At 45.0% G+C, this 25,552-nt stretch overlaps 1 protein-coding gene across 6 annotated transcripts in view; it reads left to right on the forward strand.

Moving 5' to 3' along the window:
• The window catches only part of ENAH (ENAH actin regulator), a 490,360-nt gene that overhangs the window by 438,809 nt on the left and 25,999 nt on the right, over nucleotides 1–25,552 (forward strand). For all 6 annotated transcript variants that reach the window (XM_069236196.1, XM_069236193.1, XM_069236192.1 and 3 more), the window contains one exon: nucleotides 4,532–4,610. In XM_069236196.1, the coding sequence (XP_069092297.1) occupies nucleotides 4,532–4,610 (79 nt within the window). The remainder of the gene's footprint in view (nucleotides 1–4,531; nucleotides 4,611–25,552) is intronic.

Here is a 25,552-nt window from a genome sequence, read left to right on the forward strand (position 1 = left end):
CAACTTTAGACCTCAAGGATGCTTATTTCCATATACCAATACACCCATCGCACAGGAAATACCTAAGGTTTGTATTCAAGGGAATACATTACCAATTCAAGGTACTGCCTTTCGGATTAACTACCGCACCAAGAGTCTTTACCAAGTGTCTAGCGGTAGTCGCTGCACACATAAGAAGGCAGCAAATACATGTGTTCCCATATCTAGACGACTGGCTAATCAAGGCCCATTCGTTAATACAGTGCTCAAATCAGACAAATCATATCATACAAACCCTCTTCAAACTAGGGTTCACCGTCAATTTCACAAAATCCAAAATTCTGCCGCGCAAGGTACAACAATACCTAGGAGCCATAATAGACACATCAAAAGGAGTAGCCACTCCAAGTCCACAAAGAATTCGAAATTTCAACACCATCATACAACGCATGTATCCAACACAAACAATACACGTAAAGATGGTACTACAACTCCTAGGCATGATGTCTTCTTGCATAGCCATTGTCCCAAACGCAAGACTGCACATGAGGCCCTTACAACAGTGCCTAGCATCACAATGGTCACAAGCACAGGGTCACCTTCATAATTCACAAATACATTCTCGTCAAAACAGACAACATGACAACAATGTATTATCTAAACAAGCAAGGGGGGACGCACTCCACGCAGTTAAACCTGTTAGCACAAAAGATTTGGCGTTGGGCAATTCACAACCAAATTCGCCTAATAGCACAATTTATACCAGGGATCCAAAATCAACTCGCAGACAATCTCTCTCGAGATCACCAACAGGTCCACGAATGGGAAATTCACCCCCAAATCCTGAACACTTATTTCAAACTCTGGGGAACACCTCAGATAGACTTGTTTGCGACAAGGGAGAACGCAAAATGCCAACACTTCGCATCCAGATACCCACACAAACAGTCCCAAGGCAATGCCCTATGGATGAACTGGTCAGGGATATTTGCTTACGCTTTTCCTCCTCTCCCTCTCCTTCCTTACCTGGTAAACAAACTCAGTCAAAACAAACTCAAACTCATATTGATAGCACCAACTTGGGCAAGGCAACCCTGGTACACAACGCTGCTAGACCTATCAGTAGTACCCTGCATCAAATTGCCCAACAGGCCAGATCTGTTGACACAGCACAACCAAAAGATCAGACACCCAGATCCAGCATCGCTGAATCTAGCAATCTGGCTCCTGAAATCCTAGAATTCGGGCACTTACAACTTACCCAAGAATGTATGGAAGTCATAAAACAAGCCAGAAGGCCATCCACCAGGCACTGCTATGCAAGTAAATGAAAGAGGTTTGTTTGCTACTGCCATATTAATCAAATACAACCATTACACACAACTCCAGAACATGTAGTGGGTTACTTGCTTCACTTACAAAAATCTAACCTGGCTTTCTCTTCCATTAAAATACACCTTGCAGCAATATCTGCATACCTGCAGACTACCTATTCAACTTCCCTATATAAGATACCAGTCATTAAAGCATTCATGGAGGGCCTTAGGAGAATTATACCACCAAGAACACCTCCTGTTCCTTCATGGAACCTAAATGTTGTCCTAACTAGACTTATGGGTCCACCTTTTGAACCCATGCACTCCTGCGACATACAGTTCCTAACCTGGAAGGTGGCATTTCTCATCGCCATTACTTCCCTAAGAAGAGTAAGCGAGATTCAAGCGTTTACAATACAGGAACCTTTTATACAACTACACAAGAATAAGGTCGTCCTAAGGACCAATCCTAAATTTTTGCCAAAGGTTATTTCACCGTTCCATCTAAATCAAACAGTGGAACTTCCAGTGTTCTTTCCACAGCCAGATACCGTAGCTGAAAGGGCACTACATACATTAGATGTCAAAAGAGCATTGATGTATTACATTGACAGAACAAAAAACATCAGAAAGACTAAACAACTATTTATTGCATTTCAAAAACCTCATGCAGGAAACCCAATATCAAAACAAGGTATAGCCAGATGGATAGTTAAATGCATCCAAATCTGCTACCTTAAAGCTAAACGACAGCTGCCCATTACACCAAGGGCACACTCAACCAGAAAGAAAGGTGCTACCATGGCCTTTCTAGGAAACATCCCAATGCAAGAAATATGTAAGGCAGCCACATGGTCTACGCCTCACACATTCACCAAGCACTACTGTGTAGATGTGTTATCCGCACAACAAGCCACAGTAGGTCAAGCCGTACTAAGAACATTATTTCAGACTACTTCCACTCCTACAGGCTGATCCACCGCTTTTGGGGAGATAACTGCTTACTAGTCTATGCAAAACATGCGTATCTACAGCGACAGATGCCATCGAACTGAAAATGTCACTTACCCAGTGTACATCTGTTCGTGGCGTCAGTCGCAGTAGATTCGCATGTGCCCACCCGCCTCCCCGGGAGCCTGTAGCAGTTTGGAAGTTACCTTCAATTATTTATATATGTATCATCTCAACCTTAAATAGGTGCATACTTAGTCACTCCATTGCATGGGCACTATTACTACAATTCAACTCCTACCTCACCCTCTGCGGGGAAAAACAATCGAAGATGGAGTCGACGCCCATGCGCAATGGAGACAAAAGGAGGAGTCACTCGGTCCCGTGACTCGAAAGACTTCTTCGAAGAAAAACAACTTGTAACACTCCGGCCCAACACCAGATGGCGAGCTATTGCAAAACATGCGAATCTACTGCGACTGACGCCACGAACAGATGTACACTGGGTAAGTCACATTTTCATTCTAATGGATACTTCTACCTGTATATTCCTCACCTGTGGAATAATCCTAGATGTCAGACTGGAGTGGAAAACTGCAAAGCTCTCGCGTTGCCAGAAGGGGACACTGGATTTATATCAACAGCAGAATTGGCATCAGATAACATTGCTGAAGCCCCATAGCACCCACCTGAATGTAGCAGCATCAGTTCCCCTTTTTCCTTATCTGCAACACGTATCTAGTGCTCGCTCGGAGTTTAGTTCACAGAATGTGGAGGTGGGAAGGTCAGTGCGGAGCCTGCTGTTGGAGTTCTCACCAGAAAGATTATTACAGGAGATAAGTAACTTATTCTTCTGGTGGATCCTCCATCTGACTGCAGATTCCTCACCAACTCTTCCACTTCCCCCATTCTGTGAATTGGACTTTTTCCATATAAAAAGTTCCCAATTTAGAGATCTGCACACTAATCAGGCCAATTTACCATTGGGCTCCGCGTCTGAGGGTGCAAACACCCTAGAAGCCAACTGATGTCAGCGTGCAATGGTGGAGTGTAAGGCCCTGATCACTTCTGGAGCAGCATGTCATCTGTGCTGAGCCACACACCACCACCTAATGGTGTGTAGGAGTCCTGCTTTTAAAGTTTCTGGATCCAGTCGGACATGTGGGGAATATTCACAATGTGAGAAATATGTAGTTAGAGTACACACCAGAAAGATAGTTGCTGAAGGTCAGTAGCTTGTTCTTCAGTCTGAGGGAATCAAATTTAGTATTATTGTGCATTCCCAAACTAATGGCTGGTATACATGAAGTTCAATTTGAGGCCATTGCTCCCTGGTCTTTGAGTTCCTGCATACCTCTATAAAAAGATACAGAAAGAGGCTGAGGATCACAGAAAGCACTGGCCCTTTTTGAACCTCACAGGGGGTGAGCATTTTGATTGACGGGCAGAAATGATGTTGGGAAAAGTAATTTTATTTTTTGATTAAGATCCCAAAAGTTTGTAGATTGCTTACTCACTGTTCATTGGCGTTGCATGGTGCTAGGCTGTCCAATGATAAAGGGCATAACTTCTCCAAGGTCCACTGGATACCACAAAAACGTTGTCCATCAAGTCTACTGAATTTTGTGCAGATGATTTATGCACGTTAAAGGATCGTTGTTCATTCATCCCTATGTATATATTTAATTTCCCGTTTCCCCCAATGCACCCGAAAACCTTGAAGACTGATGCCGCCTCCGTGAGGGTGGATTTGCGTTTCAATATTAGAAAAAGCATGATAGGCACCTGTGGGGTCATTTCCAAGATTTATTCACATAGCAAGCAAACGTGTTTTGGTGTGTGCCTTTGTCAATGCTTCCTTCAAATTAAGATACTCCTCCGCCCATTTCATTAACATTTTCCAAGTGCGCTCCCAGTGGAGAATAATATATTGACACAGAAGACAAACTGGCCTTCTAAAGTTGGATACATCATTCACGGCAAGCATATTAGCATGTGCACTGCTTAATACGCATCAATTAACAGTACTGGTGTTTTGTAGATATGAAATGATTGTATAATTATATATATATTTATTAGGGACTCAAATTAATATTAGGTGCAGACTATATCATTTAATAGAGTGTATGAGTGGTTTTGTGAAGTTTTCATTCATCAAGAAGTTTTGTATCCTGATGAGGTATGTGTTAATCTTAGTTAATCTCACTTGCCTAATTCATATTAAGCCTTTACAACATGTAGATTTTCTTAAGCTTCTAATATCTATACTCTACTTTCATCATTAGACCAAAATCCGCAACAGCTGGGCCACCTAGTGCCAATGGCGTACAGTCGGAAGGATTAGACTACGACCGATTGAAACAGGTACTCATGTTTTAAACTACGATTGCATCCAATACTAACTTATGTGCTTTATTTTGAAGCATTAAGTTGTCAGCATTCTTCAGTGAACAATATTATGGAAACTGCTCCGATCAAGATGGTGAAGCTTGTAGCGTCTGACTAGCACACATGCATACCTTTTAACTTATCTTCTGGAGAATGTCTTTTTTTGCCCTTTGTTTTATAATAAATCTTGTGATGTTCATTGTTATGCTTAATGTGAAATAAATAGGAGTGTGTGGCTTTATAGCTGTATACTTTCTGCATGAGTGGGTGGATAGGAATGGTGGTGATACAGTGTAGTTCATACCATAGGATGGAACTCACTATTGTTAGTAAGAACACTTAGTAAGATGATAACAATGATCAGTAACAATGATCTGGCTACAGCCCCACTTCTCAAATTAGTAAAACTGGGGGCGTGGCCAAGCAAGATGGCTGGCAGGACGTGCTTCCAGTGAGCTCCCGCCATCCCGGCCTGATTCTACAAGAATCCTCGGGTGCCTGGGATTTTAGGTGCTCCCCATCGGCTAGGGGAAGTGCCCTGACCCCTGGGGGGTTTGGGGGGCCCTGTTGGTGGCGAGGGAGGCCTGACGTGAGCGGCGTGGAACGTGACTGGGTGGAGTAAGGGGGAAGGCCTTGCTCGGCCGTCTCCTGTGGACTCTGCCCTGTTGGGACCCTGAGTTGGCGCCTGGACTGCCCTGGAGAACACGAAATGCCAAAGCTTCACCTCCAGTTTACCTCACTCGCAGGCCAAAGGCGCAATGCCATATGGATCAACTGGTCAGGGATGTTTGCTTACACTTCTCCTCTCCCACTTACTCCTTGCGTATTTAAAAGCTCACACATCCCTCACTCTAATCCAGATAGTCCCAACATGGCTCGACCAGCATGGTTTCCAACCCTACTTCAACTGCCGGTTGTGCCACATGAGAAGCTGGCCACGGCTTCTGACTCGAGAGGAGGGAAGGGTCACTTACCCTAACCCCAAACAGCTGAATCTAATGATCTGGCTCCTGAACTCTTAGAATTTGAATCCTCAATCTTACACAAGAATGCATGACCATTCCAAAACAAACTTGCAGGTCTACTACACAAGCATTGTTACTCAGCCAAATGGAAGAGGTTTGTACACTACTGCATGGCAAAATAAATCAGCCACTTTCTCCCCAAGTACAAGATCTTGTGTGTTACCTACTCCATTTACAGCAAGCAGACCTTGCGTATACCTCTTTAGACTGCACTTATAATCACTCCCTGCGTACATGCAAAAAGACAGCACGTCTTAGTTTAACATTCCAGTATTTAAAGCCTTTATGGCAGGATTAAAAAGTGGTGTTCCGCCCTTCATCCTGCCAGTACCAGTCTGGAACCTTAATGTATCCAGTATTGGATCTTTCATAAATTCACATGCTTGAATCATCCCCGTCGTCGAAGTGGGAGTCCCACAGTACATAAAATAGCAATAATTAACAAATATATATTTTTTGCCATAGGCTATAATGGAGACAGCAATTGCTCACATAGCCTATCCATGTCCTTTTGTGAAAGGACCCAAACCTGCCTGCTGTCCAATCAGGCACCAGCACCCTCTAGAATCTTCTCCAGAGAAGCTCCCTTCCTCAGATTTTCCAGCACGAGTGGATCTTTCATAAATTCACATGCTTGAATCTGAATAGACAGCAGTATGGTTGATAAACATTGTATCCAACGTGGATGGAGAGTGCGAGCATGAAGACCCTCTATCTCCAATATAAATAGTTAACTCATACATTTCTCATCGTGCGCTTCGAAGGAACATAGATACGTTTAAGTACATGTACACATATACTGAAATTCATGCTGTAAATGCAGATATATACACACAGATAGATACACATTACATATTCATATGGAAGCATAATAGAAAACATGGTTATTTGCATTTCAAACCATTTGTCTATAACTAAGGAAAGGTCTCACCTTAATGAAAGAGATGGCGTAGAACAGCTTGTCCTACTAGAGAGTCGGTTCTTTGTGATGACTCCAAACAATAGTGCTGCGTAAAGGAGTGCGTAATTTTCCATGTTGCAGCCTGCCTTTTTTTTTTTATCAAGGGCAATACCTTGAAACAAAGCCGCCGATGTGGAGACTGCTCCCGTGGAGTGGGCTCTCGGGCCCCTAGTCAGCGGTCTTCCTGCCTTGGTGTGACAAAACTGGATTGTCGAAGAAATCCATCGGGCTATAGTGGCCTTGGTTACTCCTGTTCCGTCGTCCAAGAGAATAAGACGCATGTGAATTTATGAAAGATACCAATACTCGATAACTGTAGTTACAGGTAAGTAACTTGTTTTCATAGTTCTCACCAGGCTTACGGCTCCACCTTTTGAGCCACTACATTACTGTGATCTGCAGTTCCTCACATGGAAGGTAGCATTCTTGCTGGCTATAACATCTCTTAAATGAATAAGTGAATTCCAAGCCCTGACTCTGGAAACACCTTTCTTTCATACCTATTAGTACTAAGAACAGACCCCAAATTTCTCCCTTAAGTGGTTTCTTCATTTCATGTAAACCAGACCATTGCTCTACCAGTATTCTTTCCTAAACCAGACTCAGTGGCTGAAAAAAAAGCTCTACACACCCTCTGTGTTGATAGAACACTAATGTACTACATCGAGAGAACAAACCCCTTTTGCAAAACACAACTTCATTGCTTTTTCAAACCCACGGAAGGGTTCACCTATCACTAAAGCAGGAATCGCAAGATGGATAGTAAGATGCTTACAAACTTGCTACCACAAAGCTAAGCATTTGCTATCAGCAACTCCTAGAGCTCATGCTGCATGTAAAACAGGAGCATATATTGCTTTTCTAGGAAACATTCCACTAGCAGATAACTGTAAAGCACTTACATGGATAACCCACATACATTGTCAGCCATTGGCTAGCCCACGCTTTTGGGGAGCACTGCTTTGCCGTAGATTCATATGCACCCACCCTCCTCCCTACACACCTACTAAAACACTCTGCCTTCTCAAAACTTTACCTGCATGTTCATCTTTACTGTCACTTAACTGCTCCTATCTTCAGCTCACCCGATGACCCAAAAAACAGTCTAACAAAGAAGCCGATGACCATGGTCAATACAGACTATAGGAAGAGACACCATACCTTGCGACTCAAGACTACTTTGAAGAAAAACAAGTTGCAGTTGTCCAAGCCCAACACTTGATGGCAGGAGTATGCAAAGCATATGACTCTACGTCACTTCACACTATGAATAAATGCTTACAAGGTAATTAACATATTCCTTATGCTACAGGAAAATGGTTAATTTTGCAGTGCTTTGATCGGACTTTCAGTTGCTTCTTCCTGTAGGGGTGACCACAAGAAGGCTGAAAATGTAGACTCCTCTTAAAGTCTGTGTATTCTTGACGTCCATGTGTTTAGTCAGTAAAATACTATTAAAGTTGCTGACTTCATTTCACTTGGTCTGTTTACCTAAGTACAGGTCATCCTGTATTAACTCTGGGAGTGCGATATACAGCGTTCTCAACGGCACGTGATGTGGTAAAATACATGCATTTAAAGAAGCAAAGTACTTCAGCAAACCCAGCTCACAAATGTTTCACTATGCTACAGCCAGTATGATTATACTGCTCCGCACCGTTGAGGGGACTTGGCACTTACCCATATTATAAGCATATAAACTGCACACTTTGTAAAGATCCCACACTGAGATGGATTAACAAGAACAGAACAAGTTGATCAGTTTGTGGTAGTGGAATCTCTGACTGAGTAATATAAGATCCAACAGGAAATAGCTTACAAAAAAAATCCTACAAATAAGTAAAACCTCTAGCGTAACTAGATTTACGAAGTCAGATGACCTTCAAAATACTCAAAACTACTGAAAATCTGTCAACACGGGCATAACTTTGAAATCTAATGTACCAAATTTACTGATTATTCAGTCTTGTGATGGATACTTTTACTGGGATAATTATCCCAAGCACCAGACTGGATCCAGAAACTTAGACATAGCTCTTCAATGGCAGTATAGGCGTGCGGGCTCTGCAGTGGTGTCGTAAACCACACCATTGTGACATCCCTAAAGCAACCTTGACGCCCATTCCATTTTTTTGTGCACCTATGGTGTGGGTCCAGAGCTCAATCTTTGATATTCCTTACAAGAATTCAACATTTTCTTTTAAAGTTTGTGCACAGCAGTATATCTTTTGTAAGTTGCCCACTGTGCTAACACCAGATCCATAACCACTACTCCCAGTGTTGCCTACTACACTGCTGGCACCAGCTCTGTTTGTACGGAGGCTCCTGTATCCGCACCGAGCCTGAAGAGACCTCTTTCTGGGACAGAACATCCCCTGCCCACAGCCCAAAGAGATGCGTATCAGATCCAGTCATCTGGAGGGGCAGCAATCTAGGGGAAGCAGGCACATAGGTGGTCCTACAGCGATACAAACCATGAATTCTTTTGTAGTGATTAACACCTCCCACCCCCTGATTTTCATCCCCCTAGCCTTTCTTTCCAGTTGTGCCAAGAGTGAATGACAGTGGTGAGCCATTTCAATATCTGCCACCTAATCCTGAAGAATACCAGGACCAAGTGGAAGCCAGTGGCATAGACATCTGTTAAATTGGAAATGGTGTCTATTAGCAACCTCACCTCTTCAGAAGTGGGCCCATACCAGCTGTTGGTTAGAAAGGTGGCAGAAGTTTTGGAACTTCCCTCCATGGAAACTAAAACAAGTATTTTTGATACATAGCCTAACCTCTTCTATCGTTTAATGATTCACTACCGGCTCCAATTTAGGCCACATGGATAAGGCAGTCTTGTCCTCTGGTGGTGAATTGGACAATAGCCAGGTGCTTTGACCTGCATCAGGTATTCAAGGTTTCTTATCCATAGGTCTGTCACCCAAGAGCCTGGTGGTTCGGGCTTCTTGTTCCTTGCTCTCTCCTAGAGTTTTCCCTAATTCCTCAGGAGACAGTGATTTAAAAAAAAAAAAAAAAAAAAAACAGGAGGCTGTAGGTCGAAGCTTTTTCTGCAGGCAGCTTTACTTTGAAGTCTAACGCCACATGTTTCCAGAGGAGTTACATACCTGGGACATTACAAACAGTGCACAAGTATAGCTCTCTCTGCTGGTCAGGTGGCATTCTAACAAATAATAGTCTGGCATGTGGTGCCAACACAGTGGATTCTGTAGCCAGGACCAGTGGGCCTTTAAGTGGCCATTTATTGGTATTTTAGTGGCTTACGACATCAGGGTTCTCTTTCTGACGTTCAGTCCACCCTCATGGAATTACCTTTTGATGACTCCAGGGAGCCTGATCACTGGCAATTTCTGAGGTTTGCACGTTGATTCTGTGTTCCCCATTGCCAGTCACAATAGCCATAGTAGCAACCACAGAACCCACTACTTTGGCAGTATAGGGGTTGTGAAAAAAGCAGAGGCCCTTGAACCAGCAGGCAGCATCCTCTTTATTCTCCTTCCTTCCCCCCTGAGCCCCCACCTGGGAAGCTGCTCTTGTTCACCATTTATGCTGCATGTGAGAACCTAGGGAGGTCAGGTGTTCTCCTTTCTACAGACCTCGTATGCCATAACTTCACAGCACCGAGGCCTTCAAATTGTAAAAAGGGTCCGTGCCTTCCCCAGAGATCAATTCCCTGTTATAGTCAGGCAGCATGTTAGAGCTGAGGAACTTTAGTCTCTTTTTCTCTAAGGGGAAATTGGAGATGGTGTCCTTAAACTTACAGGATGCGCATTTCTGCAAACCAATCCTCCCACAGATGCACGTAAGTTACTTGAGATTCTTGGTTTCATCCACACTGTCCTCTCATTTAATCTAATATCAGAACCTTAAATTGGTGATGGTGGTAGGAACAGCCCACCTCTGAAGGCTGGAGAGTTCTGTGTTCCCATAACTGGATGACTAGTTGCTGAAAGGTGGATCTAAAGAGTGTTGTCACTTGGAGACGGCGGCATCCATTCTATTCAACCTAGGTTTTTCCATCAATGTGTCCATCTTCCACCTAGAGATGTTGCAGCCCCTCCTGTCATAAGGGCATTCTGATAAACTTCTAGCTGCAGATTCCTCACGTTTTGAATATTCCCTGGGCGTCAGACTGGATCCATAAACTTTTTCATAATACCTAAGCACGCTGGACGGTGGCAGTATGTGGCTCCTCACTGTCCCAGTTCTGGAAACTACATGCAGGGCCTATAAAGGCGCCACTTCACACAGTGTTATTTATTTATTTCCATGCCTATAAATATGCATCCAGAGATTCTCTTGTGTTTCAGAGACTGCTTTTGTCAGATATTTTTCCAAATTTTCTGCAGTCCGCAAAGGATGTTGCCTGTTAAGCCCTGTAAGAACTGTTGTAAACAGATGTCTGTGACAGATCCCACCAGGAATGCCTAGGGTGTCTGAGATCGGACCATGGCTTCAAGACATGCGGGGACTGCATGTGAAACACAAAGGCCCATCAGGGAACTAGAGGCAAAATTTGACCTTGCCAATCAAAGCAGTGGCAGCACTGGATCACTCCAAGTCCTGCTCGAAGTTGAAAGCTAGGTCCCTCTCCCCAAGTCGACAGACCCATTCTTGAGGCTGTCTTCGTCAAGCTCCAAATCCTTTAATAAGCATCAGAAACATAGAAAGTCAAAGCAGAGTTTGGCTCCTTCCTACCATTTCCACTCCACTGACAAAATGCGTGGGCAGTGCCAACAGTTCTGTTTCCACTCTTAGTCTGCCAACTTCAGTGCCAATTCCGCAGCTGGTTCCGGTACAACAACCAGAGTTTCTGGGGCCTTCAGCTATGCTGGTTCAAATCGAAGAGTTTCGCTCAGCCATTCTCCGGCTTGTTGGTTCTTTACTGACTCCCTCTGATGTGCCTTTTGACTCTATGGAGTCAAAAGGCACATCACCTTGATTACCACCAGCAGGTTCACCCTCTGCATTTACTGAATCCTCTCTGCTGATTCTGCTTTGTGCTCCAGTTCCAATGCAGCCCATACCCAGCCCAGGCACGTCAACAGACTTTGTTGTACAATGAGATGACTACGGTTGTCCTTTTGGAGGACTATCTGAATTTGACAGACACCTCAACTGAATTCAACTGATGTTTCTGCTCTTGCCTTACCACGAGATAGGAGACACTCCTTAAACTCCAATTTTGGCACAGACAGACAATTCTAATAGTGGTGGTGAGTTTGCTCATCCCCATGCTGTTGACCATATGTATGAGAACTTGCAAGATGTTACTGGACTAGACACTTCCCTGGAGTCCCCACTTTTCTGTCCTCCTAGCCCAACCATGGAATAATCTGACTTCTACACCATGGTCATGTGTAGGGAAGCCAAAGTCAAATAACTTCAGCTCTCAGCTATGGAAGTCTAAACAAGCATACTGACCAGAGTCCTGCAACTGCTTCTGTGCCTTCTACCCTTCTAGGGCCTGGGCTAAACCATGTACCGGCCCTTCAGTTAACTGGTTGATTGCCGGGTGCCACCACCTTGCCCCGGGCGACCTGGCTTTTCTCACCCCCCTCTCTAGGCATTCTTGTGGTGTAAGCTTCCAGTAGCCTGACCAGTCAAATCAAATCATTAAATCAAATCATTAGCATTTGTAAAGCGCGCTACTCACCCGTGCGGGTCTCAAGGCGCTAGGGGGGAAAGGGGGGGTTATCGCTGCTCGAACAGCCAAGTCTTTAGGAGTCTCCGGAAAGCGGAGTGGTCCTGGGTGGTCCTGAGGCTGGTGGGGAGGGAGTTCCAGGTCTTGGCCGCCAGGAAGGAGAAAGATCTCCCACCCGCCGTGGAGCGGCGGGTGCGAGGGACGGCAGCAAGTGCGAGGCCAGCGGAGCGGAGGGGGCGGGTGGGGACGTAGAAGCTGAGGCGTCTGTTGAGGTATTCCGGTCCCTTGTTGTGGAGGGCTTTGTGTGCGTGGGTGAGAAGACGGAAGGTGATCCTTTTGCTGACTGGGAGCCAATGCAGGTGTCTCAGGTGTGCGGAGATGTGGCTGTTGCGGGGTACGTCGAGGATGAGGCGGGCCGAGGCGTTTTGGATGCGTTGCAGGCGGTTTTGGAGTTTGGCGGTGGTCCCGGCGTAGAGGGTGTTGCCGTAGTCCAGGCGACTCGTGACAAGGGCGTGGGTCACGGTTTTTCTGGTGTCGGCGGGGATCCAGCGGAAGATCTTGCGGAGCATGCGGAGAGTGAGGAAGCAGGCGGAGGACACGGCGTTGACTTGCTTGGTCATGGTGAGAAGAGGGTCCAAGATGAAGCCGAGGTTGCGGGCGTGGTCTGCGGGGGTCGGTGCGGTGCCGACCAGTCCTAACAATTTCCCTACCACTCCTCCTGACAGACAGGAAGTCTGAGTGGAGACTTTCAAAATACGCTTGTTCTCCTCTGCTAGTTTGTCCCTGTGGTCCATCAGTGCCTCCTATTTACAGGGCTGTTTTACCCACGTCCTCTAGGACTCAATGGCACAAGTCCTCCCCTGTGTTCTGGAACAACTTTGCCCTGTTCTATGATCAACTGGTTTCTCAGACGACTTCCAGTCCACCCTATTGGACATTCTATTTGATGGGACTCGCTTTTTCAGGACAAGGTTGACTCTGGTCTTGAACAATTTAAAGCTCGATTTCTGGGTCTTTCCACCCCAACACGCCAACCACACTTACAACGTTCCTTTCATTGCTCTGGGAGAGACAATCCCTACTGCAAGCCTATCCCACCCCAACAGGGACCCCAGCAGTTTCACAGGAGAGGCTGTGGTACTCCTGCTACCAAGGTCAACATGCTGCTCTGTCCATCTGGAAAGCGAAGTCTGCTGAGAAGGGTATTTTGTCCACTTGGCCCTGGAGGACTTTCTGGTTTGAGTCCATCTACAGCCCTCCTCCCTTTAATACTGCTTTGGTATCTATTCAAAAGATGAGCAATCGGCTGCAAGAAGTGTATCGGAAGATAAAATTACTTACTTCGGTAATAATCTTGCAGAAAGACTGTATAGTCACAACTTCCTCATTGACCCTCCCATCCTTTCTTAGTTGCACTCTAGCCAGTAATAAAATTCCAAGTCTAGGAAACTGCACACTGGTCTACCAATTTACCTATGGTGGGACATCCTTGTTTGTCATCCTTTGTTTTCAGATTTTAGAAGGGTTTGACCATTTTTTTCTCTCTGCCTGTCATGCTGCTGCAGTGGGAAACACAATCTGGTTTTGACATTTTTGTGGAAGTCTCTGTTTGAGCCACTTCATAGTTGCCAATTGAGGCTTTTAAAGTTTAAAACAGTTATTGTACTTACCATTACCTCTGTGAGGCCAGTCAGTGATTTGCAAGTGCTGACTGCACTCCCTCCTTTTTGTTGCTTTTTTCAGCCAAGTTTGTCCTTAGAATCAGACCTGCTTTGCTACCCAAGGTAGTGACCCCTTTCCGTCTGGATCACTAGGCTAGCTCTCTTTCTACCCTCTATGCCCCCTGCCACCTCATGTTTACCCTCTATACCCCCCCACCACCACCACCAAGGAGGAGCAGAGATTATACATGTGGGATCCACAAAAGGACAACTGCACCAAAGATTCTATTGCTGATGAACAGTGGTTTGTAGGGCACTCAGCTACAGGAATGGAAAAGCTGTTCAAAAGAGAACATTGAGATGGATTATCTTATGAATTAAAAAGTGTTGCACACCACAGATAAATAGCTATCTAAGGACATCAAGGTTTGTTCCACTAGGACCAAGTCATCTAACTCTTTGTTACCAATGGGAGTTCCAGTGGCTGAAATCTGTAGAGCAGCATCATGGGCATCCCTTCATAGTTTTGCTAAGAGCTGCTGCTTCGATTCAGACATTTGTTCTGTTCTCCAGAACTTTCACTGTTTCTGGAGGGTACTCCATCTACAGAAACAGAGCCTCTTCAGCGATCGCACCCAGCTCCCAGTCTTGAAGGACGATCATAAAAATGCCTGGCTACTAAGGTTCATAACCGTTTAGATCAATGCACTTTCACAGAATTGAGGTTTTCATCCTTTGACCTCATTGGCATAGAAAATAATAGATTGGTAACTGACATCAGGGTGCTAGGGAGGCTGCTTTATGGCTCCAGTGACTTTGCAGTGGTGTTCCGGCACCAGTATCGCACCTGGGCCCCCCTGCCTGGGTGGAAGAGCTGTGGCAATATTTCTGGGTCCAATGTGGCACTTGGGATATTCAAAAGGTGAGAAATTTGCTGGAAGATCGAATCTACCAAAAAGATAGTTACTCCAGTATTGGATCTTTCATTGATTCACATGCTCGAATCATTCCCCATCGTCGAGATGGGAGTCCCAAGGTACCTTATATATGTTTCATACTTATTTACTGGCTGTAAATATGACCTTTGACATGTCAAACACCAACGAAAGGGCTATTCTCCAGTATTGGGGTATCTTTCATAGATTCACATGCTTGAATCATTCCCCGTCGTCTAAGTGAGAGTCCCACGGTACATAGAAAGCAGTACCATTTTTTTTTTTTCTTCCCATTGTAGTCAGTGGTAAAAACACATTCACTTTTATAGCTTATTAGCTTCATTAGAAAAGACCCAAAGTCCAGCCAATCAGGCAAGACCCCCCTCTTTAGAACCCTCAGCACAGAGGCTCAATCTCAGATTTTCTACAGCAGGTCGTGTGTAAGGGTCTCCCTGAGCTCTGTTCAGTTTACCTTCTCTTCAGGAGATATTTTCCAGATATTTCATTTCTAACTTATCAGCTGTACTTTGTCAGCATGTCTACAGCTAAGAAAGGTTTATTTAGACCTTGCAGCACCTGCGGTAAGCTAAGGCTTCATTGTGAGGACCCCCACAACGACTGCATCTACTGTCTTCACCCAGAGCATAAGGTGAGAGACTGCAAGATCTGTAAAACATTTCCCAGCCAGACTCTGAGATAGAGAAGCCAGACTCCTTCTTTGGCTCCAGAAACATAAGTCCAGAGAGTCTCTCTCTGATGAGGAAGACAGTGATACCTCAGTGGCCTCAAAGAAGAATTAGAGATCTGTGGAGAGTGTTTCTCCCAAAACCAGTAAGTCATCCAAGATACTTCATTCTTTGAAGGAAAGAGCTGATAAATATCCCTCAACTTCAAGGGAACATGGTGGTAAGGTTCGCTTTGAGCAGTCTACTCCAGCTACCACCTCCACGAAGATTAAGAAATTATCAGGCGCCCTGCCACCATCTGCATCTAAGATCTCGACGGCACAGTCGAGCGCGTCGACGGCAGGTTTTGCATAGTCAACGGCGACATTTACAGCCCCATTGTCGTCCATGATCATAATTTCATCACCGTTGTCTTCAACAACTGTCAGTGAGTCTGAAGTATGGCGCTTCTGCTACCCAAGCTATAAAGATTTCAAAGAGACCTTAGATGGAGAAGAAAGTAAGATCTCTATTGTCGACACGCACACCGTCGAGATCAGCGTCTACGCGTAAGCTGCAAAGAACTTCGTAGACAACGGTTCCACTGACGGCAGTGTTGACGACACGAAAATCTGCTTTGGCGTTGTCTATGTTCTCACCGTCGGCGAGAACCATCGACGACCACGCCATCGACTGCCGCACCTTCGGGTCACATTTGAGTCCACACCTATAGAGTCTGGAGAATCTTCTTTCTTGCCTTTGATAATTCTGGCAATAAAAGGAAAGTCCCGTCAACTGACTTTTACCCTCTCATATGTCACCTAGTAAGGTATCGCTGGCACCTCCACAACATCTTTTTGATGACTAGGAGAGAGAGATATATACTCTGATGGTCTGTTTCCAGTCGCACGTAGCCCTTCAGACCTGCGAATAAAATGCAGACGAAGATGATGAGGCAGAGAGTGAACCGCTATATATGACACTCATTGCAGGAGCAGAGGCAACCAGGAGCTCAAAAGTTGCAACAAAAGCAAATGATCCAAAGGCCAGTATCATTGATTGCCAACCTTCAACATATGATGCACAATTATTATTCTAGGTTTCCTCCAATTGGTTCGACCACTCCTGTGCAACCTCCGCCAATACTGTTGAGCCCTCCCAATCAGCCATCAGTGTCTGTAGGACCTATTCCAGTCCCATGGTCAGGATCACGATCAGCCCTCGGATGACGAACAAGAAGAGGGCGAGATACAGAACACTGAATCGCTTCTCCATGAATGGTACTAGTATCAAACTGACGCCATCCCTTTCTACACCACCACTGGTTGATTCTCCACCACTAGACATTGGTGGTTTCCATAGTGTGACGGAAAGAGCAGCAAAGAGGTTCCAATTGCCCATAACGTCTAAGCAGTCAGATTGTTTCCTCTGATTTTAAGGAGGACACTAGGAAATCGGTTCGAGCAATACTGATTGTTGACTTAATTTGGGAGGAGGGCTATAAAGTCATGCGGACCCATCTTCAGTCCCAACGGTGCTGCCAAGGCTGCACAAGAAATACAAAGCACCAGACAACTCACCAGCCTGCTTAATTGGTCACCCTAAACCTGACTCGGTGATATCTCAGACAGCCCAGCGTAGGTCCAGGAATCAGTGTTTCCCACTTGCTGCACCCCTGGATTGAGAAGGGAGGCGGTTAGATTCCATTGGAAAGAAGTTTTCAACTGTGGCAGCCACCACGGTCAGAGCAGCAAACTCCCTTTCAGATGTGGTCGGATATATCCTAGTTCATCGACCTCCTGCCTGAAGATAATAGAGCTGAAGCGCGTAAAATACTACAAGAAGGTGAGAAGATCTCTGCAGAGATTATAGACTGCTATCAATGTCTCATCTACAGGTTTCCGCCAGTTAGCCGGGGCTGCTGTATTGAGACGTCAGGGGTGGCTGAAAGCTACATCTTTTCACCCAGAAGTGCAACTGAGGATCCTAGATATGCTTTAGGACAGAAAACTATTATTTGGCAAGCACATCGATGACGCCCTGCAATCTATAAAGGCAGACACAGAAACAGCTAGATCCCTGGGTATGCTACAATTTAAAAGGCAGTCCTTTCGAGGAGCAAGAGGCAGAGGTCTTTACTCTTACAGGGGTGGATTACATCAGTATCGGCAGTGTCCGCCCTACCAAAGTCAATTTCTCACCACCATTGGTCAACAACAGCTGCACGCTTATTGGCAACCATCATCGGCAACCATCATCTTCACCCTTCCGACAAACCACAAGGGGAAATCCTCTTATAAGGGCAAGTATTCGGTGAGAAAGCACTGGCCTCCATCAGTTGCCTGCACCCAAACCCTATCCCAGCACTCTGATAGGGGGCAGAATTTCCAACTTCTTCCACCAATGGTCCCAGATCACATCAGACAGATGGGCCCTCGATATTGTCAGCAAAGGACACACACTAGAGTTTCATCAATCTCCTCCAGAAGTGCCACCAGGCGGACCCCCCACCCATCTAAAAACTCCTAGTACAGATTGCCATCTTGGTAGACAAGGGAGCAATAGAGAGCGTACCGAAGGCTCAGAGGCTTCTACTCTCGCTTCTTCCTCATACAGAAAAAAACAGGCGACCTATTTTAGTCCTTAAGCCTCTGAACAAATTCTTGAAAAAACAATTGTTTTGTTTGATCACCCTTCAAGATCTGCTACGATTACTCAACCAAGGAGATTTCATGGAGTCATTGGATCCCCAGGATGCATACTTCCACATCCCTATTCATCCTAGTCACAGGAAATTCTTAAGGTTCAAGGTTGCAGGCACCCATTACCAGTTCAGAGTGTTACCATTTGGCCTCATATCGGCCCCACAGGTTTTCACCAAGGTTCTGGCACCAGTTGCAGCCTACCCCAGGCAGTTGGGAATCCAGGTGTTCCCGTACTTGGATGACTGGCTAATAAATAAAGGCACGAACAGCGTCCAAGGCGGCCAGAGGCACAGAAGAATGCTTGTCCCTCTTAAAGGCGTTGGGACTAACAGTCAACTACCCGAAGTCTTACCTAGATCCGTCAAACACAATCACCTTTCTAGGGGCTGTTTTGGAAAAGGAGCGAGCAAGAGCTTTTGCTTCTCAGGACAGCCTGAAAAAACTTCAAAATCTAGCAAGCTGTCTCAGCAGAAGAAGGTCCACTTCTGTCCGGACTTACAAATCTTTTCTAGGGATGCTCTCTTCTTGCATTCCGATGATAGCAAACTGTCGCCTTCACATGAGAACACTTCAACAACAATTGGACATTCAGTGGAAACAAATAAACTGATCTTTCGTCGATATATTGTTCAAATAACCTTACCAGTGAGACAAGCCCTGAATTGGTGGAAAAACACCCCTCATCTCTGAAGGACAGACCAGTGCACATTCTAACAACAGATGCGTCTCTAGAGGGATGGGGCGCACACTTATAGGACCTGTCAGTGAGAGGGAAATATTCCATACAGGAATCAGCACTCCACATCAACATATTGGAATAAAAGGCAGTTTTCCTGGCGCTCAAGGCCTTCCTCGCCAAGATCAGCGGTTCCTCTGTTGATAAGAACAGACACCACAGTCATGCATTACCTCAACAAGCAGGGGGGTACAAGATCAGAGGCGCTGTCTCTTCAGGCACAGGAACTGTGGCATTGGGTTCTACACCATCATATAACAATCAGTGTGGAACACCTCCCAGGAATATCCAACCCTTTGGCAGATGCGCTAAGAAGAACTCTGGTGACCTTTTTACAAATGGGAGCTCAACCAGGGAACTCTCGACCGCCTCTTTCTTCGTTGGGGCAAACCCAGTCTAGATCGGTTTGCGACAAGAGAGAACAAAAAATGCCAACACTCCGCAAGCTGACAACCGCAGAAAGGGTCAAAGGGGAATGTGTTTTTGATCAAATGGTCAGGAATTTATGCCTACTCTTTCCCCCCGCTTTCACTCATCCTGAGACTACAAAAAATGAAGAGAGAACCTTGCTGACTACTATTGATCGCTCCCAGATGGCGGCACCAGTCATAGTTCAAAGAGCTGCTACTCCTCTCGGAGCCGCCTCACATTCGATTGAGACCAACACCAGACTTGCTAATGATGACTCTGGCAGGTTCGCCATCCCAGCCCGACTTCTCTTCGATGATCCGCCTGGCTCCTGAATTCTGAGTTTGGCAGTCTAGATATTCCTTCAGACTGTCGAGAGGTGCTCTCCTGTGCCAGAGCCCAGTCTACGAATAAGACGTACAGACTCAAGTGGAAGAGATTATGCATGTGGTGCAAAACCTTCAGTATTCATCTAAATTCTTCTCCAGAGCAGATTCTTCTGTATCTTTTGTAATTGGCAAAATCAGGTCTCCCCCATTCGTCTATCAAAGTTCACCTAGAAGCCAGCTCTCGTTTCCGCTGTACGGCAGTTTTGCCATCTTTATGGTCATCCAGGATAATAAAGCAATTCCTAAAAGGCTTGTTCGGGATGTTTCCTCCGATTCAGCGTCCTCCTCCTACCTGGCATCTTAATATTGTGCTGTCTCAATTGATGAGGCATCCCTTCGAGCCTATTCACAAAGCTGACCTGAAATATATCTCTTGGAAGACGGCACTCCTTCTGGCACTTACTTCCGCGACGAGGGTTAGTGACATTCAGGCATTCAGTTTCACCACCTTTTCTTAAATTTAAATCAGAAATGGTCATTCTGAGGACTAATCCAAAATTAATTGCTAAAGTTCCCTAGAACTTTCATTTGAACGAGCCAGTGGTTTTAAGACTTTCTTTCCGAACTCTCGAACTCCAGCAGAGCGAGCACTACATTCCCTAGATCTCAAGAGGTGTCTGAAATTCTACATCCAGAGGACTAGCAGCTTTCGTAAAGCTGATCAATTGTTCATTAGTTATGGTCAGCTCACTAAAGGGAATGCTGTTACCAAGCAATCAATAGCCCGGTGGATCTCACCGCCATACAGTTCTGTCACCAGCTAGCAGGAAGACCGCTAACAGCCGTCAAGACGCACCCCACTATAGCAGTATATACTTCAGCAGATCTCTTCGCAGGAGTGCCTCTAAACCAGATTTGCAGAGCAGCAACGTGGACTCGCAGCCACACCTTTACTCAACACTACTGCCTGGATGCTGCTGACAGGATGGACGCAGTGGTAGGACATTCAGTTTTGCGTAATTTATTTGCATAAAGTGAGCCAATAATCTTCTTTACCCACCATCCTCAAATGCTAATATTTCCAGATTTATATTTATTTTATATATACATAAAGCATATTTATAGATATTGTACATCTAAATATACCTGTATTTTATTATGTATGCATATATACATAAAGAATGATGTTTCTTTATTGATATGGATGTTAACATCTTCTTGTACTGCTTATTATTCTGATTCAAGCATGTGAATCTATGAAAGATACCCCAATACTGGAGAAGAAAAGTTACTTACCTGTAACTGTTTTTCTCCAATATTGGTATCTTTCATAGATTCGCATGCGACCCACCCTCCTCCCCATAGAGGCTCACCTCTTTCGTCTCTATCTTGAATTCAGTAGTGCTGGAAAATCTGAGGGACTGAGCCTTGGTGCTGAGAGTTCTAAAGAGGTGGTCTCACCTGATTGGCTGGACTTTGGGTCTTTTCTAATGAAGCTAATAAGCTATGAAAGTGAATCTGTTTTTTACCATTGACTACAATGAAAAAAAAGTTGGTTATTTTCTACTGCTTTCTATGTACCGTGTGACTCCCACTTCGATGGGGAATGATGCATGTGAATATGAAAGATACCAATACTGGAGAACCACAGTTACAGGTAAGTAACTTAACTTCTTCTGGCCCTATGGTACTTGGGGTGGTGGTAGTAGTCTTTATTCTGACCCATCATTGAGACTGCATATATTGCCTTTATCAATCTCACAAGGCCAAGTTCTGCAGAGCATGTTGCACTTTCTTTACAAAAACATTGAAAGATCATGAAGGGAGACTGCTGTTATGGCTCCAAAAACATAAAACCAGAAAGGAACCCATTTCTGATGATTACAGTGAGAATTCTTCATCTTCCTCAAAAAGGTCGCAATAGAGAGATTTCCCATTTTCCTTTCTCTCAGGAACCACACAAAAAATCATCAAAAAAGACCCCTCATAGGTCTCATACACAACACAGTCCATCCAAGTCTTCTCATTAAAGAAACCTTTCAAAAAGATACTATCTTCCTCGAAAAGGCCTCAAAATTCAATATTTAATCCTTCAACACCTCTGCCTCAAGTTTCACACCTTCAAAAAGCCTTTGTGTTCTGTCGACGGACAGGTCATCAAGTTTGTCACCATCGACGAGAAAATCTGCGCCATCTGACATTCACCGTAACAACAACCACTATCAGTACCATCTCCTCCTGTCAACATCCTTCTCAACAATGACCTTGTCGACGAGCCACGCACCTATACCATTGACGCCAAACATAATTACAATCTTATCGACTGGCAACTGCACTCTCGTCGTCTGTAACATCAGACTCAATGTTGTTGCTCCGAGCACCATCCACGATGACATCCTCGTTGACGAGAGAGAAATCTTTAGAAAAATTACATACAGGAAAAAACAAAACACCTCACACCTACTTCGCCAAGTAAGGTGTCATTATTACTGCCTTTTCACCTGTTAAAGGAGGATGACTCTGAGGGTGAAGGTCCCTTTGGCGTTGCGCACAGTCCTGCTGAGCTGCATGTCAAATGTCAAGAGGATGAATCTGATGAGAGTGAATATTATGACCAGGAGACTTATGCTCCCTCAAAATAATTCCATCAACAATATCGGGAAGAAATGGTGTCTTCCTTCATCACTAGATTCTGACCTGCAATTTAACTGATTACAGAAGGTGTTTCCCCCCAACATTGCCTTCCACTAGAGGCATGTCTCCCTTGGCAAAGTCTCCACCTGTACAGGGTGCTTGTACCTCCATTGGCACGGCGTACTCCGCAGTTAGCTCCTCTACCGATCCCACATCTTCTGAGGATGATAGAGAAGTTGAGCTCTGTGACGCCCATACTGAATGGGCTGATTATCTGTTACCTACCTGATTATCTGTTACCTACCCCAGCCCCTGCGGATTCCCCTCCCAAGGACATAGGAGGTTTTCATAACTTCTAGAAAGAGCAGCAAGAAGGATCGAAATGCCTGTGCCTAAAAACAAATTGGCTATTTCTTTTATGACTTTAGAATCCCTTTCGAAAAAAGCATTGGGGCTATGCCCATTTTCGATTACATCTGGGATGTGGTCTTGAAAGTGCTGAAACATCCAGCCACAGTTGCAGCGGTGTTACCACACCTGGATAAAAAGTACAGAGCCCCAGGCAATGCTCCTGCACGTCTCACAGGACACTCCAAACCACACTCAGTAGTCACACAGGCAGCCCCGCACAGTTCTAAAAACCCTTCAACACCAATCTCAGAGCCTCCAGACAAAGAGGGTCGGCACCTTGATAACACCAGAAAGCAATTTTCCTCCGTGTCCGCGCTTACAGTAAGGGCAGCAAATTCTCTGCTGTACTGGGATTATTCGATTAACAGATGTTGTCCGATATCACTTGGACAAACTTCCTGAAGATATAAAGGTTGAAGCCAAGAATGTCTTACAGGAGGGTGAGTGCACATCATCTGAAATTGATTGCGCCATGGACATTGTCACTACCGGTTTTCAACAACTAGCAGGAGCAGCAGTGTTAAGACAGGGATTGCAAAAGGACACCTTCAGGCCACAGGTTCAGAATAAAATTATATACCTACCTTATGATGGTGAAGCCCTTCTCGGCAAACACCTTGATGAGGCTCTCCAGGCCGTAAAAACAGATACGTACACGGACAAATCATTGGGACCTTACAATACAGAAGAGTGCCCTTTCGAGGTGCTCAAGGAAGAGGACAACCCTCTTATAGAGGAGGCTACCAACAGTATCACTACCCCCAAATACTCCTCAGCCTCTCAACAATTTTTTCCGCCATTATCAGCAAAGGCAGTCACCACTAGTGGCCTATATTAGACTGTTTCAAAGGGGAAATATGGGACAGCAAGGAGAGGATACCACATGCTGTCAATGACCACGTACTTGCACTGGCTACTCCCCAACTTTCACCATCCCAGCTCAGAGGGAGAACAACAATTTACAAAGCTGGCAGAAAATTTCTAAGGTTCACAGTAGCCAGCAGCCATTACCAGCTCAGAGTACTTCCCTTTGTGAAAAAGTTGTTGATTTTTAAGTCAAAGTGCTTTGCACCGGTAGCAGCCTTTCTGAGACCACACAAACATCGTGTTCCCTTATCTCGACAACAGGTTGGTCAAAGCACCCTTCAGCCATGCCACAAAAACGTCAACAACTGCTTGCATGAATTATTCAGCAAGCTAGATCTCACACTAAATCCACAGAAGTCAGTTCACCAGTCACAGTAGATAACATTCTTAGCGGCCACACTAGACAACGCTCAACAAAGCATACCCCGCACCAGAGGGAATAAAAATTGATGATTATAGCAAAATTGGTTCAAATAAAAAAAAAAATCCCTTTCCATTCACCTTTACAAATCCCTCCTGGGAATGTCATCATCATGCATTCCTCTAGTTTCATTTTGCCGTCTACAGATGCTTCTAGTTATAAGAGGAACTACACAGGTAATGGATGCAAGCTACAGGGTCCTTTGGTGACCTCATCCAAGTCACTCCAGGCTTTGTCAAGGCCCATTTATGGTGGACACAGCAGGCACATCTGTCAGTCGATCTACCTTTTCTAATTCAGGCTTCACCTTTAGTCATTACCACCAACGCTTCCCTAGAAGGTTTTGGAAGCCTACCTCCAGGATCTACAGGTCAGCGGAATGGCAATCTTCTCATCTACGTTTCTACATCAGTCTACTCGAACTCAAGGCAGTGTATCTAGCCTTGCAGGCTTTACTTCCCATAATAAGAAATTCTGCAGTGCTCATCCCCATGGACAACACAACCACTCTGCACTACATCAACAAGCAAGTTGGCACAAAATCTCATCTGCTGTCCCAAGAAGCAGACTGTCTGGAATTGGTCCATTTGTCACAGAGGGCATCTACAAGCAGAACATGTCCCCGTCAAACAGATTACCATAATGGACACACTGAGCAGACTGACTGCCTCTTCCTCAAGTGAAAAATAAGTGAGGATTCTAGACAACATCTTTCTCCAATTGGACAGACCGAATCTGGACCTCTTTAGAACCCCTCAGAACTGGAAATGCCAGTTTTTACACAAGCTGGCATCACCCGGAGTTGGGGAATGCATTTTCGATTAAATGGTCCTGAATCTTTGCCTACACCTTTCCTCCAATTCCTCTCTTCCTGAGAGTCCTCATGAAACTCAAAGCTGAGCCATGTAGGATCATTCTCATAGCTCCGACATGGCTGTGCCAAGATTGCTTCACAGAGTTACTTCCCCTCTCAGAAGAGTGTTGCATCCGGCTGTAGCAGTCATCTTCTCTGTCAATGAACCAGGGCCAAATTCTACACCTGAATCCAAAGTCAGCTTGGCACCTGAATTCAACGAATTTGCACATCTAAATATTCCACCTGACGGTAGAAACATCCTAGCCAGGGCTCGCACAGAAAGTTCAAATAAATTCTATCGCCTCAGTTGGATAAGATTTTGCTTATGGTGTCACAGTGCTAATGTACATCCTCTTTCTTTTCACCAGAAGAAATCCTCTTGTGTCTCCTGCATCTTGCACAATGTGCTCTGGCTCATGTATGCATTAAAGTCCATCTGGCAGCTAATTCCTGTTTCAGGCGATCACCCACATCAACTTTATTATGGTTTACCAGACTCATTAAACAATTCCTCAAAGTATTATTTAGGGTCTTCCCACTGGTTGGACCGCCTCCTCCTCCTCCTGCAACTCAACACTGTACTTTCACAGCTTATGAAAGGCTCAACAGGGTCTATCCTGGAAGGTAGCCCTCCCCTTGGCGTTACCTTCAGCC

Source organism: Pleurodeles waltl, chromosome 5, assembly GCF_031143425.1.
Source record: "Pleurodeles waltl isolate 20211129_DDA chromosome 5, aPleWal1.hap1.20221129, whole genome shotgun sequence".
NCBI lineage: Eukaryota > Metazoa > Chordata > Amphibia > Caudata > Salamandridae > Pleurodeles > Pleurodeles waltl.